Below are 16,872 nucleotides of genomic sequence, written 5' to 3' on the forward strand. Positions count from 1 at the left end.
GAACTCGCCCCGGCTCTTCCTCCAGCTTATCTTCGGGAGCCTCCCCTTTCGCGGTCCTTGATCTAAGAGTCCTCCTCGGGGTTTCGTCCTCCATGCTGGTGCCTAGGAGAGGAGGGGGGGACGCATGGTCGTAGGGGGGGGGTCAGATGGGCCTAGTACGCCTGTTAACCTTGCACGAAAATCCAAAATTTTAATCGTTCGCCGTATTTCGAGCAGATTTTCCGAACTACGAGCACCTGCTCGATATCTAAAAAGGTTGGAAAATCCGAAATTTAATATTTTGCGAAATTTCGAGCAGTTTTTCCGAAGTTCGAGCACTTGCTCGAATTTCGAATTTCGAGCACCAGCTCGAACACGTGGTTCTTATTTCCGGCTGTCAATCCGTCATAGCGGATTCGGTCGGTCCGCTTTCTCGAGTCTTCAGTTCAATCGACGGATTCGGCAAGATGGTGATCGCCGGATCTTCAGCTGTCAACTCGTTGAACCGGTTGAACCGGTTCGGATTCGGCAAAATCGCTCAGGTCTTCGGATGTCAGACGACAGATTCGGCAAAATCGCTCGGGTCTTCAGCCGTCAAGCTGTGTGGCGTCCCAAGTGGGGCTACGCCCCGGCCGAAAAATCTATATTTCTTTCCGGGTCGTTCCACACTGATTCTTTCTGTTCTCCACTATTTTCTCACTCTCTGCTGCTTCGGGCAACTTTTTGACTACTTTTCTTTCACTTTCGTCGAAAATTTCGCCGATAATTTAACTTTTCTCGCGGAGCGTCGTGAAGTCGACCTCTCGCTTTGACTTCTCGATGACTCTCCCTGATACTGCCACTATCTGCGAGCCTACGTTGGAAGGGGTTTTCACAAGTGTGCCCGTCTATCCCAGTGATGTCAAACTTCTACTACACTGGCGAAGCTCTGCTTTTCCTTCGGAGCACTCTGATGGTCAATTCTCCTGCCTTTGTTGACCTGGGGTTTTTCTTGGTTGGTGTGTTGGTCATGCCCTTGTTTGTTATCAACCGGGCGGCCTTTCTTGCCAACCATCGTAAACCCATCTTCCTGCTGCTGCTGCCGCTTCTCCTGCTGCTGCTGCCGACCCTGCTGCCCATGCGGATGCTGCTGCTGCTTTGACCGCTGCCGCTGCTGATCCGGGTTCTCCCGCCGAGGCTTCGACTGCTGCTGCGGATCTATTTGCTGGCTCCTTTGAGGCTTTTCTTTCGGAGCCGGCTTCTCCTTCTTCTGCTGGCTGCTGGTTGCTTTGCGGCGAGGCTTTTTACTCCGACAAAGGAGCCGTTCCGAGCGTTTCAACTACCAGGTTGTTGATTGTTGCAGCACCTTGTTTAATGGTCTGCGCCAGTTGCTCGTTCTGCTCATTTTTCATGGTCGCCAGCTGCTGGGTGAGGACGCTAACCTGGGTCCGGAGCTCACGGTTGTCATCTCGCAACTCCTTGAGCATCTCCCGCAGTTCAGCGATGACCGTCGCGTTCCGCGATGACTCCTCCCGCATGACGGCCAGCATGTCTGCCATCACCCCTGAATCCTGCCCTCTGTGGGCTTCAGGTTCGGCCGATGATGCTGCCAGGTGGGCCGATGCGCCCTGTTCAACGAGACCATCTCTCTCTGGGGTAGTTCGACCCTCGTCCATCGCCATCGTGCGCCCGATTACTAATGTAGAGATCGGCGTAGCCGGCGGTGGTGATGGTGATGCCGCTGCTGACGATAGTGATGCGCTCGTTGGCTTTGGCGTTGCAATCGAATGCTCCGAAGTCTCCTCGTCGCTGCTTTCAATATCAATCGTTACATCGGCCGATCGATTGTTGACTGAGTGCCCCGACGGGGAGGCCGATACCGGGTCCAGTGGCAGTGGTCCCAAGAGCACCCCAAGTCTGTCTCCTATTTTCCCGAAAAACGAGCGTTCCTCTTTCGAATGCTGGCAAGAGCTCACCGAAGCCGAGCGACTCCGGAGTGCCCGATCAAGAACTCGCCCCGGCTCTTCCTCCAGCTTATCTTCGGGAGCCTCCCCTTTCGCGGTCCTTGATCTAAGAGTCCTCCTCGGGGTTTCGTCCTCCATGCTGGTGCCTAGGAGAGGAGGGGGGGACGCATGGGCGTAGGGGGGGTCAGATGGGCCTAGTACGCCTGTTAACCTTGCACGAAAATCCAAAATTTTAATCGTTCGCCGTATTTCGAGCAGATTTTCCGAACTACGAGCACCTGCTCGATATCTAAAAAGGTTGGAAAATCCGAAATTTAATATTTTGCGAAATTACGAGCAGTTTTTCCGAAGTTCGAGCACTTGCTCGAATTTCGAATTTCGAGCACCAGCTCGAACACGTGGTTCTAATTTCCGGCTGTTAATCCGTCATAGCGGATTCGGTCGGTCCGCTTTCTCGAGTCTTCAGTTCAATCGACGGATTCGGCAAGATGGTGATCGCCGGATCTTCAGCTGTCAACTCGTTGAACCGGTTGAACCGGTTCGGATTCGGCAAAATCGATCAGGTCTTCGGATGTCAGACGACAGATTCGGCAAAATCGCTCGGGTCTTCAGCCGTCAAGCTGTGTGGCGTCCCAAGTGGGGCTACGCCCCGGCCGAAAAATCTATATTTCTTTCCGGGTCGTTCCACACTGATTCTTTCTGTTCTCCACTATTTTCTCACTCTCTGCTGCTTCGGGCAACTTTTTGACTACTTTTCTTTCACTTTCCTCGAAAATTTCGCAGATAATTTAACTTTTCTCGCGGAGCGTCGTGAAGTCGACCTCTCGCTTTGACTTCTCGATGACTCTCCCTGATACTGCCACTATCTGCGAGCCTACGTTGGAAGGGGTTTTCACAAGTGTGCCCGTCTATCCCAGTGATGTCAAACTTCTACTACACTGGCGAAGCTCTGCTTTTCCTTCGGAGCACTCTGATGGTCAATTCTCCTGCCTTTGTTGACCTGGGGTTTTTCTTGGTTGGTGTGTTGGTCATGCCCTTGTTTGTTATCAACCGGGCGGCCTTTCTTGCCAACCATCGTAAACCCATCTTCCTGCTGCTGCTGCCGCTTCTCCTGCTGCTGCTGCCGACCCTGCTGCCCATGCGGATGCTGCTGCTGCTTTGACCGCTGCCGCTGCTGATCCGGGTTCTCCCGCCGAGGCTTCGACTGCTGCTGCGGATCTATTTGCTGGCTCCTTTGAGGCTTTTCTTTCGGAGCCGGCTTCTCCTTCTTCTGCTGGCTGCTGGTTGTTTTGCGGCGAGGCTTTTTACTCCGACAAAGGAGCCGTTCCGAGCGTTTCAACTACCAGGTTGTTGATTGTTGCAGCACCTTGTTTAATGGTCTGCGCCAGTTGCTCGTTCTGCTCATTTTTCATGGTCGCCAGCTGCTGGGTGAGGACGCTAACCTGGGTCCGGAGCTCACGGTTATCATCTCGCAACTCCTTGAGCATCTCCCGCAGTTCAGCGATGACCGTCGCGTTCCGCGATGACTCCTCCCGCATGACGGCCAGCATGTCTGCCATCACCCCTGAATCCGGCCCTCTGTGGGCTTCAGGTTCGGCCGATGATGCTGCCAGGTGGGCCGATGCGCCCTGTTCAACGAGACCATCTCTCTCTGGGGTAGTTCGTCCATCGCCATCGTGCGCCCGATTACTAATGTAGAGATCGGCGTAGCCGGCGGTGGTGATGGTGATGCCGCTGCTGACGATAGTGATGCGCTCGTTGGCTTTGGCGTTGCAATCGAATGCTCCAAAGTCTCCTCGTCGCTGCTTTCAATATCAATCGTTACATCGGCCGATCGATTGTTGACTGAGTGCCCCGACGGGGAGGCCGATACCGGGTCCAGTGGCAGTGGTCCCAAGAGCACCCCAAGTCTGTCTCCTATTTTCCCGAAAAACGAGCGTTCCTCTTTAGAATGCTAGCAAGAGCTCACCGAAGCCGAGCGACTCCGGAGTGCCCGATCAAGAACTCGCCCCGGCTCTTCCTCCAGCTTATCTTCGGGAGCCTCCCCTTTCGCGGTCCTTGATCTAAGAGTCCTCCTCGGGGTTTCGTCCTCCATGCTGGTGCCTAGGAGAGGAGGGGGGGACGCATGGTCGTAGGGGGGGGGGGTCAGATGGGCCTAGTACGCCTGTTAACCTTGCACGAAAATCCAAAATTTTAATCGTTCGCCGTATTTCGAGCAGATTTTCCGAACTACGAGCACCTGCTCGATATCTAAAAAGGTTGGAAAATCCGAAATTTAATATTTTGCGAAATTACGAGCAGTTTTTCCGAAGTTCGAGCACTTGCTCGAATTTCGAATTTCGAGCACCAGCTCGAACACGTGGTTCTAATTTCCGGCTGTCAATCCGTCATAGCGGATTCGGTCGGTCCGCTTTCTCGAGTCTTCAGTTCAATCGACGGATTCGGCAAGATGGTGATCGCCGGATCTTCAGCTGTCAACTCGTTGAACCGGTTGAACCGGTTCGGATTCGGCAAAATCGCTCAGGTCTTCGGATGTCAGACGACAGATTCGGCAAAATCGCTCGGGTCTTCAGCCGTCAAGCTGTGTGGCGTCCCAAGTGGGGCTACGCCCCGGCCGAAAAATCTATATTTCTTTCCGGGTCGTTCCACACTGATTCTTTCTGTTCTCCACTATTTTCTCACTCTCTGCTGCTTCGGGCAACTTTTTGACTACTTTTCTTTCACCTTCCTCGAAAATTTCGCCGATAATTTAACTTTTCTCGCGGAGCGTCGTGAAGTCGACCTCTCGCTTTGACTTCTCGATGACTCTCCCTGATACTGCCACTATCTGCGAGCCTACGTTGGAAGGGGTTTTCACAAGTGTGCCCGTCTATCCCAGTGATGTCAAACTTCTACTACACTGGCGAAGCTCTGCTTTTCCTTCGGAGCACTCTGATGGTCAATTCTCCTGCCTTTGTTGACCTGGGGTTTTTCTTGGTTGGTGTGTTGGTCATGCCCTTGTTTGTTATCAACCGGGCGCCCTTTCTTGCCAACCATCGTAAACCCATCTTCCTGCTGCTGCTGCCGCTTCTCCTGCTGCTGCTGCCGACCCTGCTGCCCATGCGGATGCTGCTGCTGCTTTGACCGCTGCCGCTGCTGATCCGGGTTCTCCCGCCGAGGCTTCGACTGCTGCTGCGGATCTATTTGCTGGCTCCTTTGAGGCTTTTCTTTCGGAGCCGGCTTCTCCTTCTTCTGCTGGCTGCTGGTTGCTTTGCGGCGAGGCTTTTTACTCCGACAAAGGAGCCGTTCCGAGCGTTTCAACTACCAGGTTGTTGATTGTTGCAGCACCTTGTTTAATGGTCTGCGCCAGTTGCTCGTTCTGCTCATTTTTCATGGTCGCCAGCTGCTGGGTGAGGACGCTAACCTGGGTCCGGAGCTCACGGTTGTCATCTCGCAACTCCTTGAGCATCTCCCGCAGTTCAGCGATGACCGTCGCGTTCCGCGATGACTCCTCCCGCATGACGGCCAGCATGTCTGCCATCACCCCTGAATACTGCCCTCTGTGGGCTTCAGGTTCGGCCGATGATGCTGCCAGGTGGGCCGATGCGCCCTGTTCAACGAGACCATCTCTCTCTGGGGTAGTTCGACCCTCGTCCATCGCCATCGTGCGCCCGATTACTAATGTAGAGATCGGCGTAGCCGGCGGTGGTGATGGTGATGCCGCTGCTGACGATAGTGATGCGCTCGTTAGCTTTGGCGTTGCAATCGAATGCTCCGAAGTCTCCTCGTCGCTGCTTTCAATATCAATCGTTACATCGGCCGATCGATTGTTGACTGAGTGCCCCGACGGGGAGGCCGATACCGGGTCCAGTGGCAGTGGTCCCAAGAGCACCCCAAGTCTGTCTCCTATTTTCCCGAAAAACGAGCGTTCCTCTTTAGAATGCTGGCAAGAGCTCACCGAAGCCGAGCGACTCCGGAGTGCCCGATCAAGAACTCGCCCCGGCTCTTCCTCCAGCTTATCTTCGGGAGCCTCCCCTTTCGCGGTCCTTGATCTAAGAGTCCTCCTCGGGGTTTCGTCCTCCATGCTGGTGCCTAGGAGAGGAGGGGGGGACGCATGGGCGTAGGGGGGGTCAGATGGGCCTAGTACGCCTGTTAACCTTGCACGAAAATCCAAAATTTTAATCGTTCGCCGTATTTCGAGCAGATTTTCCGAACTACGAGCACCTGCTCGATATCTGAAAAGGTTGGAAAATCCGAAATTAAATATTTTGCGGAATTACGAGCAGTTTTTCCGAAGTTCGAGCACTTGCTCGAATTTCGAATTTCGAGCACCAGCTCGAACACGTGGTTCTAATTTCCGGCTGGTAATCCGTCATAGCGGATTCGGTCGGTCCGCTTTCTCGAGTCTTCAGTTCAATCGACGGATTCGGCAAGATGGTGATCGCCGGATCTTCAGCTGTCAACTCGTCGAACCGGTTGAACCGGTTCGGATTCGGCAAAATCGCTCAGGTCTTCGGATGTCAGACGACAGATTCGGCAAAATCGCTCGGGTCTTCAGCCGTCAAGCTGTGTGGCGTCCCAAGTGGGGCTACGCCCCGGCCGAAAAATCTATATTTCTTTCCGGGTCGTTCCACACTGATTCTTTCTGTTCTCCACTATTTTCTCACTCTCTGCTGCTTCGGGCAACTTTTTGACTACTTTTCTTTCACTTTCCTCGCAAATTTCGCCGATAATTTAACTTTTCTCGCGGAGCGTCGTGAAGTCGACCTCTCGCTTTGACTTCTCGATGACTCTCCCTGATACTGCCACTATCTGCGAGCCTACGTTGGAAGGGGTTTTCACAAGTGTGCCCGTCTATCCCAGTGATGTCAAACTTCTACTACACTGGCGAAGCTCTGCTTTTCCTTCGGAGCACTCTGATGGTCAATTCTCCTGCCTTTGTTGACCTGGGGTTTTTCTTGGTTGGTGTGTTGGTCATGCCCTTGTTTGTTATCAACCGGGCGGCCTTTCTTGCCAACCATCGTAAACCCATCTTCCTGCTGCTGCTGCCGACCCTGCTGCCCATGCGGATGCTGCTGCTGCTTTGACCGCTGCCGCTGCTGATCCGGGTTCTCCCGCCGAGGCTTCGACTGCTGCTGCGGATCTATTTGCTGGCTCCTTTGAGGCTTTTCTTTCGGAGCCGGCTTCTCCTTCTTCTGCTGGCTGCTGGTTGCTTTGCGGCGAGGCTTTTTACTCCGACAAAGGAGCCGTTCCGAGCGTTTCAACTACCAGGTTGTTGATTGTTGCAGCACCTTGTTTAATGGTCTGCGCCAGTTGCTCGTTCTGCTCATTTTTCATGGTCGCCAGCTGCTGGGTGAGGACGCTAACCTGGGTCCGGAGCTCACGGTTATCATCTCGCAACTCCTTGAGCATCTCCCGCAGTTCAGCGATGACCGTCGCGTTCCGCGATGACTCCTCCCGCATGACGGCCAGCATGTCTGCCATCACCCCTGAATCCGGCCCTCTGTGGGCTTCAGGTTCGGCCGATGATGCTGCCAGGTGGGCCGATGCGCCCTGTTCAACGAGACCATCTCTCTCTGGGGTAGTTCGTCCATCGCCATCGTGCGCCCGATTACTAATGTAGAGATCGGCGTAGCCGGCGGTGGTGATGGTGATGCCGCTGCTGACGATAGTGATGCGCTCGTTGGCTTTGGCGTTGCAATCGAATGCTCCAAAGTCTCCTCGTCGCTGCTTTCAATATCAATCGTTACATCTGCCGATCGATTGTTGACTGAGTTCCCCGACGGGGAGGCCGATACCGGGTCCAGTGGCAGTGGTCCCAAGAGCACCCCAAGTCTGTCTCCTATTTTCCCGAAAAACGAGCGTTCCTCTTTAGAATGCTGGCAAGAGCTCACCGAAGCCGAGCGACTCCGGAGTGCCCGATCAAGAACTCGCCCCGGCTCTTCCTCCAGCTTATCTTCGGGAGCCTCCCCTTTCGCGGTCCTTGATCTAAGAGTCCTCCTCGGGGTTTCGTCCTCCATGCTGGTGCCCAGGAGAGGAGGCGGGGACGCATGGTCGTAGGGGGGGGGGGGGGGGGTCAGATGGGCCTAGTACGCCTGTTAACCTTGCACGAAAATCCAAAATTTTAATCGTTCGCCGTATTTCGAGCAGATTTTCCGAACTACGAGCACCTGCTCGATATCTAAAAAGGTTGGAAAATCCGAAATTTAATATATTGCGAAATTTCGAGCAGTTTTTCCGAAGTTCGAGCACTTGCTCGAATTTCGAATTTCGAGCACCAGCTCGAACACGTGGTTCTAATTTCCGGCTGTCAATCCGTCTCGAGTCTTCAGTTCAATCGACGGATTCGGCAAGATGGTGATCGCCGGATCTTCAGCTGTCAACTCGTCGAACCGGTTGAACCGGTTCGGATTCGGCAAAATCGCTCAGGTCTTCGGATGTCAGACGACAGATTCGGCAAAATCGCTCGGGTCTTCAGCCGTCAAGCTGTGTGGCGTCCCAAGTGGGGCTACGCCCCGGCCGAAAAATCTATATTTCTTTCCGGGTCGTTCCACACTGTTTCTTTCTGTTCTCCACTATTTTCTCACTCTCTGCTGCTTCGGGCAACTTTTTGACTACTTTTCTTTCACTTTCCTCGCAAATTTCGCCGATAATTTAACTTTTCTCGCGGAGCGTCGTGAAGTCGACCTCTCGCTTTGACTTCTCGATGACTCTCCCTGATACTGCCACTATCTGCGAGCCTACGTTGGAAGGGGTTTTCACAAGTGTGCCCGTCTATCCCAGTGATGTCAAACTTCTACTACACTGGCGAAGCTCTGCTTTTCCTTCGGAGCACTCTGATGGTCAATTCTCCTGCCTTTGTTGACCTGGGGTTTTTCTTGGTTGGTGTGTTGGTCATGCCCTTGTTTGTTATCAACCGGGCGGCCTTTCTTGCCAACCATCGTAAACCCATCTTCCTGCTGCTGCTGCCGACCCTGCTGCCCATGCGGATGCTGCTGCTGCTTTGACCGCTGCCGCTGCTGATCCGGGTTCTCCCGCCGAGGCTTCGACTGCTGCTGCGGATCTATTTGCTGGCTCCTTTGAGGCTTTTCTTTCGGAGCCGGCTTCTCCTTCTTCTGCTGGCTGCTGGTTGCTTTGCGGCGAGGCTTTTTACTCCGACAAAGGAGCCGTTCCGAGCGTTTCAACTACCAGGTTGTTGATTGTTGCAGCACCTTGTTTAATGGTCTGCGCCAGTTGCTCGTTCTGCTCATTTTTCATGGTCGCCAGCTGCTGGGTGAGGACGCTAACCTGGGTCCTGAGCTCACGGTTGTCATCTCGCAACTCCTTGAGCATCTCCCGCAGTTCAGCGATGACCGTCGCGTTCCGCGATGACTCCTCCCGCATGACGGCCAGCATGTCTGCCATCACCCCTGAATACTGCCCTCTGTGGGCTTCAGGTTCGGCCGATGATGCTGCCAGGTGGGCCGATGCGCCCTGTTCAACGAGACCATCTCTCTCTGGGGTAGTTCGACCCTCGTCCATCGCCATCGTGCGCCCGATTACTAATGTAGAGATCGGCGTAGCCGGCGGTGGTGATGGTGATGCCGCTGCTGACGATAGTGATGCGCTCGTTGGCTTTGGCGTTGCAATCGAATGCTCCAAAGTCTCCTCGTCGCTGCTTTCAATATCAATCGTTACATCGGCCGATCGATTGTTGACTGAGTGCCCCGACGGGGAGGCCGATACCGGGTCCAGTGGCAGTGGTCCCAAGAGCACCCCAAGTCTGTCTCCTATTTTCCCGAAAAACGAGCGTTCCTCTTTAGAATGCTAGCAAGAGCTCACCGAAGCCGAGCGACTCCGGAGTGCCCGATCAAGAACTCGCCCCGGCTCTTCCTCCAGCTTATCTTCGGGAGCCTCCCCTTTCGCGGTCCTTGATCTAAGAGTCCTCCTCGGGGTTTCGTCCTCCATGCTGGTGCCTAGGAGAGGAGGGGGGGACGCATGGGCGTAGGGGGGGTCAGATGGGCCTAGTACGCCTGTTAACCTTGCACGAAAATCCAAAATTTTAATCGTTCGCCGTATTTCGAGCAGATTTTCCGAACTACGAGCACCTGCTCGATATCTAAAAAGGTTGGAAAATCCGTAATTTAATATTTTGCGGAATTACGAGCAGTTTTTCCGAAGTTCGAGCACTTGCTCGAATTTCGAATTTCGAGCACCAGCTCGAACACGTGGTTCTAATTTACGGCTGTCAATCCGTCATAGCGGATTCGGTCGGTCCGCTTTCTCGAGTCTTCAGCTCAATCGACGGATTCGGCAAGATGGTGATCGCCGGATCTTCAGCTGTCAACTCGTTGAACCGGTTGAACCGGTTCGGATTCGGCAAAATCGCTCAGGTCTTCGGATGTCAGACGACAGATTCGGCAAAACCGCTCGGGTCTTCAGCCGTCAAGCTGTGTGGCGTCCCAAGTGGGGCTACGCCCCGGCCGAAAAATCTATATTTCTTTCCGGGTCGTTCCACACTGATTCTTTCTGTTCTCCACTATTTTCTCACTCTCTGCTGCTTCGGGCAACTTTTTGATTACTTTTCTTTCACTTTCCTCGAAAATTTCGCCGATAATTTAACTTTTCTCGCGGAGCGTCGTGAAGTCGACCTCTCGCTTTGACTTCTCGATGACTCTCCCTGATACTGCCACTATCTGCGAGCCTACGTTGGAAGGGGTTTTCACAAGTGTGCCCGTCTATCCCAGTGCCCTATGGAGCGAAAAGAGCAAATTGCCGGGATAAAATTCGGAATCAAATGTTTTGCAATTTTTTCATTGTAATATCGTGTAATACTATTACATTACTTGAAATTATGATGTTTCTGGACAATTCCGCCAGGTGGCGCTGCAAAAACCTCATATTTTTGGTCTTTTCTATGGGTGCATTATTTTTTCAATCTTTTTTTTTAACATTGACTTAAAGATTTTGTTTAGTTTGATATAAAACAAACTAAATTTACAAAAAACTTTCATTCAAAATATTGTTATTTGGAAAATAATTGATATTTAAAGCATCTAACGTGGACATAACTTATGAACTACTCAGATGATTGCAATGCTCTTATATAAATGACTTAAATATTGAATTCTCGCTACATTTTACGGACGTGTTCTCTTCTATCCCTTCTGTATATTTTATTTCTACCTTCTGCTGCTTCCTCTCCTTAGGATCCTAATGGAGCTGGGACATTTACAATTATTTCATCTACATGCGCAAGAACTTTATGGACAGTATTGGTACAAAGTGCATTTTGTACCAATTGTAACGATGTATGTAAAACATGTATGTGTCTTTGCAATATAGGCTAGTAGTTTTTGGATTTAAAAGCTGTGAACATTTGATGGCTATTAAAATATTTTGAAACCTTTCTTTAAGTTCTGTTTCTGTTTGCAAAATATCGCTCAACTTTTCTATGCTTGAAAAAGCCCGACGACAACATTTCCCGTCTTACTATTTCCACCCATTTGCCTTGGCTCATCTACTTTAACACCAAATTTTTGTACATCTTTTCCAATACAATTTTTTTCGATCATTGTGCATGTTTTTATAATTTTTAGTAACCTTCCATTTTTAAAATTCAAATCTGTACGAAATGTGAAGCAAGCATTCGAAAAATATCACCCAACAGTGCAGTGGAGATATTCCATAAGCTAAATTCTCAGGATTTGGAATAAATCCATTTTCTAAGTGCTCTACACTGTTCATTTCTGTTGGTTTTGCACCACATATACAACATGTTTGCATAGACAGAGTGTCGGTTAAATATACCAAATTTTTTCCATCAATTAAACTCATGTAAAATGAATAGTTTACCGTCACATAACTTGTTTCATTTAGCTGAATTGTATAAGGAACTAACCTGGTTATTTGGCTTTTGATTTCGTCTACTGTTTGTATAACTTTTTCTTTTGACTCTCTCGCAAACTCGATCACAATTGGCCTGCAAAACCAAATACTTTGGGGCATCAAGTTTATCCAGATGATATCTGAATCGTCACTAACGAACGAAAGACGGATAGGCGTTAATGCCGATACTAGTAAATCACTGTCTGATGCAGTATTTTCTCCGGAACCATGAAACGGTTGATTGTAAATGCTGTGTCCACTAGATCCGTCAATGCCCCACGAGCACAATAATAAGACGCTTAGTGAATCACACAAAGCAGATGAAAGGTGCCGCAAGATTTCTGCTTTTTGTATTTCAATTATTCTACACGCAGTGTGATTAACCAACTCTTGTAGATTAACTTCAGCTTTTGTTTCACTAATTATTCAAATTATTCAAAAATACATAAGAATAGCTTTAAAGTATACCAAAATAATAATGTTTATTGTTCTTGGAATCTTACAATGTTTCATAACCACAATTACTTTAGTTTTTCCTTATTTTTTGGCTTGACTGGGTTGCCTGCGTTAGAGACATAGTCAGATGAGTTAGAGACAAAATGAGATGCGTTAGAGGCAACTGTCAATGAGCTATTTCAATACCAGTTGCTTTAGAGACAACAGTTGATGAGCTATTTCAATCATCGGTGGGTTAGAGCTGAACATAGGTGGCAACGGCTGTAAGCTGCTCCACGATCCGGAAGCGCTGGTGCCATAGGTAAAACAACCGGAAACTTATCATGTACTTGTCGAATTCAAAAACGCGCGTGAGTCTCGACATCATTATTTTTTCGCCACAATAACCAAAAGACAAGCAAAGTATTAAAACTTAATACGATCAAATTCATGCGATTAAATCAATTAGTTGAATGAAATTAGTTGTTGATGATTACGATATGGATTCAAGTGTATCATCTACGATTTCGTCAGGTTCAAAATAAAATCAGGTTCAAATTAATCGCCACTAGTTTGCATTTATATAGGCCCTATAGTTTCGATGAAGGAATTTGATGTGTAGATGTAACATCTTTTAAGGTGCATTTGAAAAAATCCTCGTTATTATCATACAACCTATCAACAATAGATATGCTGTTAGGCGGAGACACACCTAGCTGCTACTTGTTCCACACATTTAGAGCCTTTCTTTACCCATCGTTTGAGGTATTGCAAAAAGTTCTCAAAATCGTAAGCAGAGAAATTATCAAGTTCTCCTTGAACTTGAACGTCATCATAAATGTGAAACAAGTTATGGACGTTACTAGACATATGTGTGCGACCGTAATGAGTGGGGAAATCTTTAACAAATTTCATTTCAAACAAAACAAAATTGATTGTCTTCTGATCATTGGACCACCGATCGAAGCTCGCTTACTTAAGTTTATACGTTGTGAGGGCTGGTATGCCTGCTAGACTGCTGGGAAGTTACCGGAACCGCTTGCTGCGGTTGTTGCTGCTGCAGCAACTGCGGTGTCAACGTCTGCGATGATTGCAGCGACTGTTGGAATTGTTGCTGCGGCTGCTGTGGGTGTGGTGCCAGCTGCGCTGTCATCGATGAGCGAATGTGCTTCTGCTGCACCTTCTGTTTCGTCGTTGGCGGCTGCAGTACGGTTTGCTGTGCCGCTTGCTTGCATTAATATAACATTATGGGGCTTTCAGTGATAAACGCTCATAATTATTCCTTACAGGGTTGAACGACAGTGAATCTAGGCTTATAGCTACATAGCAATTATTTAAACAATCATGTGAAAAGTATGGTTTTTATGATCATAAATAAGTCTACACCTACATTAATTATTTAAAACATCTATAACACATCTTTAGGTTTAATGGTGTTCGGTGTACGGCCGAACTTCTTACACACTTGCACCGACCTTCCCCGTTGTGTGGTTACTTGCTCTTGAAAGAAGAGAAAGTCGATGGGTAGGCCAACACACGAGTTCTCGTTCTTTCTTGCTTATGGAGGACTTAGACGGCAAGACTTCAATTTCGGATCTAAATGCTTTGATAGGAAATGTCAATGCTTCTCTATTCCAAGTTGTCCATATATTTCATCATTTCGTGGCCTCAAAGCATCCCCAGATCGGATGCTATATTAGCGATACAAAAATTCTAAATACTGCTCAGTAAATCGACATTTTTTTAAGCTTTTCCTTGATAGGCTGTAAGAGTTGCGTCGCCGCTATAAAACGCTGTGGTAAAGCAAAGTTTCTCTTAGGCTTTCTTTACGCAGATCAGTACTTCTCTTCTAGCCTTGCTGACTGTGCCAACTAGCTTAGTTTTTTGGATTTCAAAAACTTCCGTTTTTGAAAAGTTCAAAAGTTTTTCCGCAGACCGTTCATATTTTTTTGACAGCAGGGATACCAGCCCTCGCAACATATTTTGCCTATGGGACAAAAATGTCCCATATGGCTGTTCTAGGATGGAAATGAGTTTTTGAAGTACCATATGGGATACATGTTTTTTTATGGGCGCATTCGAAAGATCGTTAAAAGTAAATAAATGTCAGAAAATGTAAATTGGTTGTCACGACGTCAAGCGGAATAACACACCGTTTTCGAGTGCGATGGGACAAAAAAATCCCATCGGCGGTTTCAGTGTTAAAGTCACTTGCCAACACGACGAGTGGGTGGGCCCTCGCCTCGATGTCCAAGTTATTCAGCAACCCTTTTAAGTCCACATCCTTTCATCCCGGTGGTAGTGGAGCGTAGCATGAGATGAATGTTATCAGTTGAGATAAACATTCATACCTTAACGTTGCAAATAGTCATTGTTCTGCACTGATGTACGGTCGTTGGGTGCAATGCTCGCGCACAATCGAGTCGCAACATGTTTACGAGTTGCGCTGTTTCGATGCGTTGATCGGAATTTGCTTATGCTGCATCTTTATAATTTCGGTTGAATCAAGTATGAATAGATTGGCATCGATCAATTAAAGTGTGTCTGGTTAAGATTGTGCATAGCGTATGCTACATTCTATTTCTAATTTCTGAGTCACCCAAAGAGCCTGTAGCTATCTCTCCGTCATCTGAAACTCCGCCGCCTGATTGCCTGACGGAGCGTTTGCTATAACTTCGTTTGGTGGCGGAGCTCTACCTATCAATTCGTTGGATGGCCGTTTCGATTTTAGCCGTTTCGCTAAAATCAGAAATTGTACTCTGCAAACCCTCTCTAACGAAATTACAAAGAGAAGGTTTTTAGTATCTGGTACCGGCGGCGGTTCCGGTCCGGTAGATGCTGATCACAGAACGACAGATAACTGTCGGTGAACTGTACCAGACACGAATTGTTATAATCCCTCATACAGTGAAACCACCGATTGCATCCTTCAGCGCAACATTTAATGGGGGCTGAGAATCGACAGCAATAGACGCACTTTCGGTCCCGGATTCCAGAGAGCCTATCAAAAACGTCCCGCACGAGGAACGTTTTGGTGCGTATGCTTCCGAAAAGTCGCAGCGTTATTTCTCTGGAAGAAAGTTGAAATAGAGAAAACCTTCATCTCTTACCAGGCAGAAGTAATGGCACTGCAACTGTCCAGCAAGCTTGCATGTCTTTTTAACGAGCCCTCCATGCCGAGTTGGGTGCAAATCCTTTAGTCATTTATGTCACATCGTTCATTCGCCATCCGCTTCGGGATGCTGTTGAGTTTAAATGATTTTCGCCAATCCGTATTTCCTTCTTTCGCGCAGTTGTTGATGATTGATTTCCGCTCAATTGTTGAGAACCGTTAGAAACTAAAGGAACTGAACGTTTTGAACCGATACGATTTTCGTTGCATGAATGATTTAAAAAATGCATCAGAAACATCAAGTATTTAATTGAACCTTTTCGGTCCTACCATGCCCAGTCCAGCTACATTGCGCAAACAAAGATCGGCTGGAAATAAGATCAATGGCCTCGTGCAGTCGATTGCTTTCGTCCCTACCAATGATCTTCATTTTCAGCCAGTTTTCTAAGGCTGCTCTTGTTTCAATGTCACTACCAAGAGAGACATTTAATTGTTCCAGCTCTTGGGCAGTCTCAACTGGCTTGAATTCTCTTAATGAATCACGCACTTTTGCTGGTTGTGCGCCTCCTAGCATCTCCAACATTGTTCGTTGTAGCGCTATTTGTTTCGTGTTTATTTTATCCTGTTTTCGCAGTTGGTGTATCGAGCGGATGGTCCTGCACTGTTGTTGAGGCTGCAACTGACCAAGAAGTAGGAGTAATAATAGTCTGGCCACTAGTTTCACTATTCGAGGCTGTCTTCGAGGCACAATAGGTATGTACATTAAAAAAGTTATTCATATTGCATAATCCTGAAAATATATATAGCACGATTAATACCTCACATCATAACAGTACTGTTAGTCTAACCGCCCCGCTACATGAGCTGCAAACTCCAAGCTCAAACCCAAAAACCGTATAAGTTTACGTAAAAATCTACCTCAACGGTCGACAGCTTTGTTGGGGGCTTCCAACTTTCTTTCCGGCTAGCCAAGAGAAGTTTTTTCTGTATTATAGCACTCTTGCGTTTGGATAGTGGCACGAGAAGCACGCGTTTACAATTAAAAAACAACACAACACAACGTAGGAATCAGAGCATACTAGGAGCGATAGTTTCAAGAGGCAGTTTCGAACAAAACAACATTTATAACATTAAACATTCAACATGCACATTGCAATCACATCGCTTGCCTTCTGGACTTCACGTAATCCTCGGCCTCCAGCATGGCTCGCTGAATCTTCGACGTCACCTCTTGTTCCGCAGGCGTGAATCGTCTGAGGAATTCAGCGACCCAGCGACCGAAAATATTTTCCGGCGAGTTCGCATTGGCCACGGTCGCCTCGATGAACTCTTTGAGGACCTCGCTCACTTCACTACCCCCATTGGTCTTTCGTCGTTTTCGATTAGTGTTCGAGGGAGTTTGGGTAGGAATGGAAGGTAAAGGTGTATTGTCTAAGGACGTAGACGGAAGGCTTGAAGTTAAGGGAGATAAACGGAGTGATGGTACAGGACAAGGAGAGAGATTTTCGGAAAGAAACTGGGGGGATCTAGTGGCAACATATAGCCGTGGTCGAAGGA

The 16,872-nt window shown here is 48.7% G+C and overlaps 4 protein-coding genes across 4 annotated transcripts; all 4 read right to left on the reverse strand.

The window, feature by feature from the left end:
* Positions 1-880: 880 nt before the first annotated feature.
* LOC131293740 (uncharacterized) lies at positions 881-2,060 on the reverse strand. Its single transcript, XM_058321807.1, has 2 exons — positions 1,302-2,060; positions 881-1,258 (listed from the first exon to the last, which is right to left on the reverse strand). The coding sequence occupies exons 1-2, from the start codon at positions 2,058-2,060 to the stop codon at positions 881-883; spliced, it is 1,137 nt and encodes a 378-aa protein (XP_058177790.1).
* A 784-nt stretch (positions 2,061-2,844) lies between these two features.
* LOC131293741 (uncharacterized) lies at positions 2,845-3,481 on the reverse strand. The gene is made up of 2 exons (XM_058321808.1): positions 3,266-3,481; positions 2,845-3,222 (listed from the first exon to the last, which is right to left on the reverse strand). The coding sequence occupies exons 1-2, from the start codon at positions 3,479-3,481 to the stop codon at positions 2,845-2,847; spliced, it is 594 nt and encodes a 197-aa protein (XP_058177791.1).
* Positions 3,482-4,805: 1,324 nt separating this feature from the next.
* On the reverse strand, positions 4,806-5,985 carry LOC131293742 (putative uncharacterized protein DDB_G0271606). Its single transcript, XM_058321809.1, has 2 exons — positions 5,227-5,985; positions 4,806-5,183 (listed from the first exon to the last, which is right to left on the reverse strand). The coding sequence occupies exons 1-2, from the start codon at positions 5,983-5,985 to the stop codon at positions 4,806-4,808; spliced, it is 1,137 nt and encodes a 378-aa protein (XP_058177792.1).
* Positions 5,986-6,769: 784 nt separating this feature from the next.
* On the reverse strand, positions 6,770-9,305 carry LOC131293743 (ras-interacting protein RIP3-like). The gene is made up of 4 exons (XM_058321810.1): positions 9,090-9,305; positions 8,705-9,046; positions 7,170-7,628; positions 6,770-7,126 (listed from the first exon to the last, which is right to left on the reverse strand). Exons 1-4 carry the CDS (start codon positions 9,303-9,305, stop codon positions 6,770-6,772), a joined length of 1,374 nt encoding a protein of 457 aa, XP_058177793.1.
* Positions 9,306-16,872: the final 7,567 nt, after the last annotated feature.

Source organism: Anopheles ziemanni, chromosome 2, assembly GCF_943734765.1.
Source record: "Anopheles ziemanni chromosome 2, idAnoZiCoDA_A2_x.2, whole genome shotgun sequence".
Taxonomy (NCBI): domain Eukaryota; kingdom Metazoa; phylum Arthropoda; class Insecta; order Diptera; family Culicidae; genus Anopheles; species Anopheles ziemanni.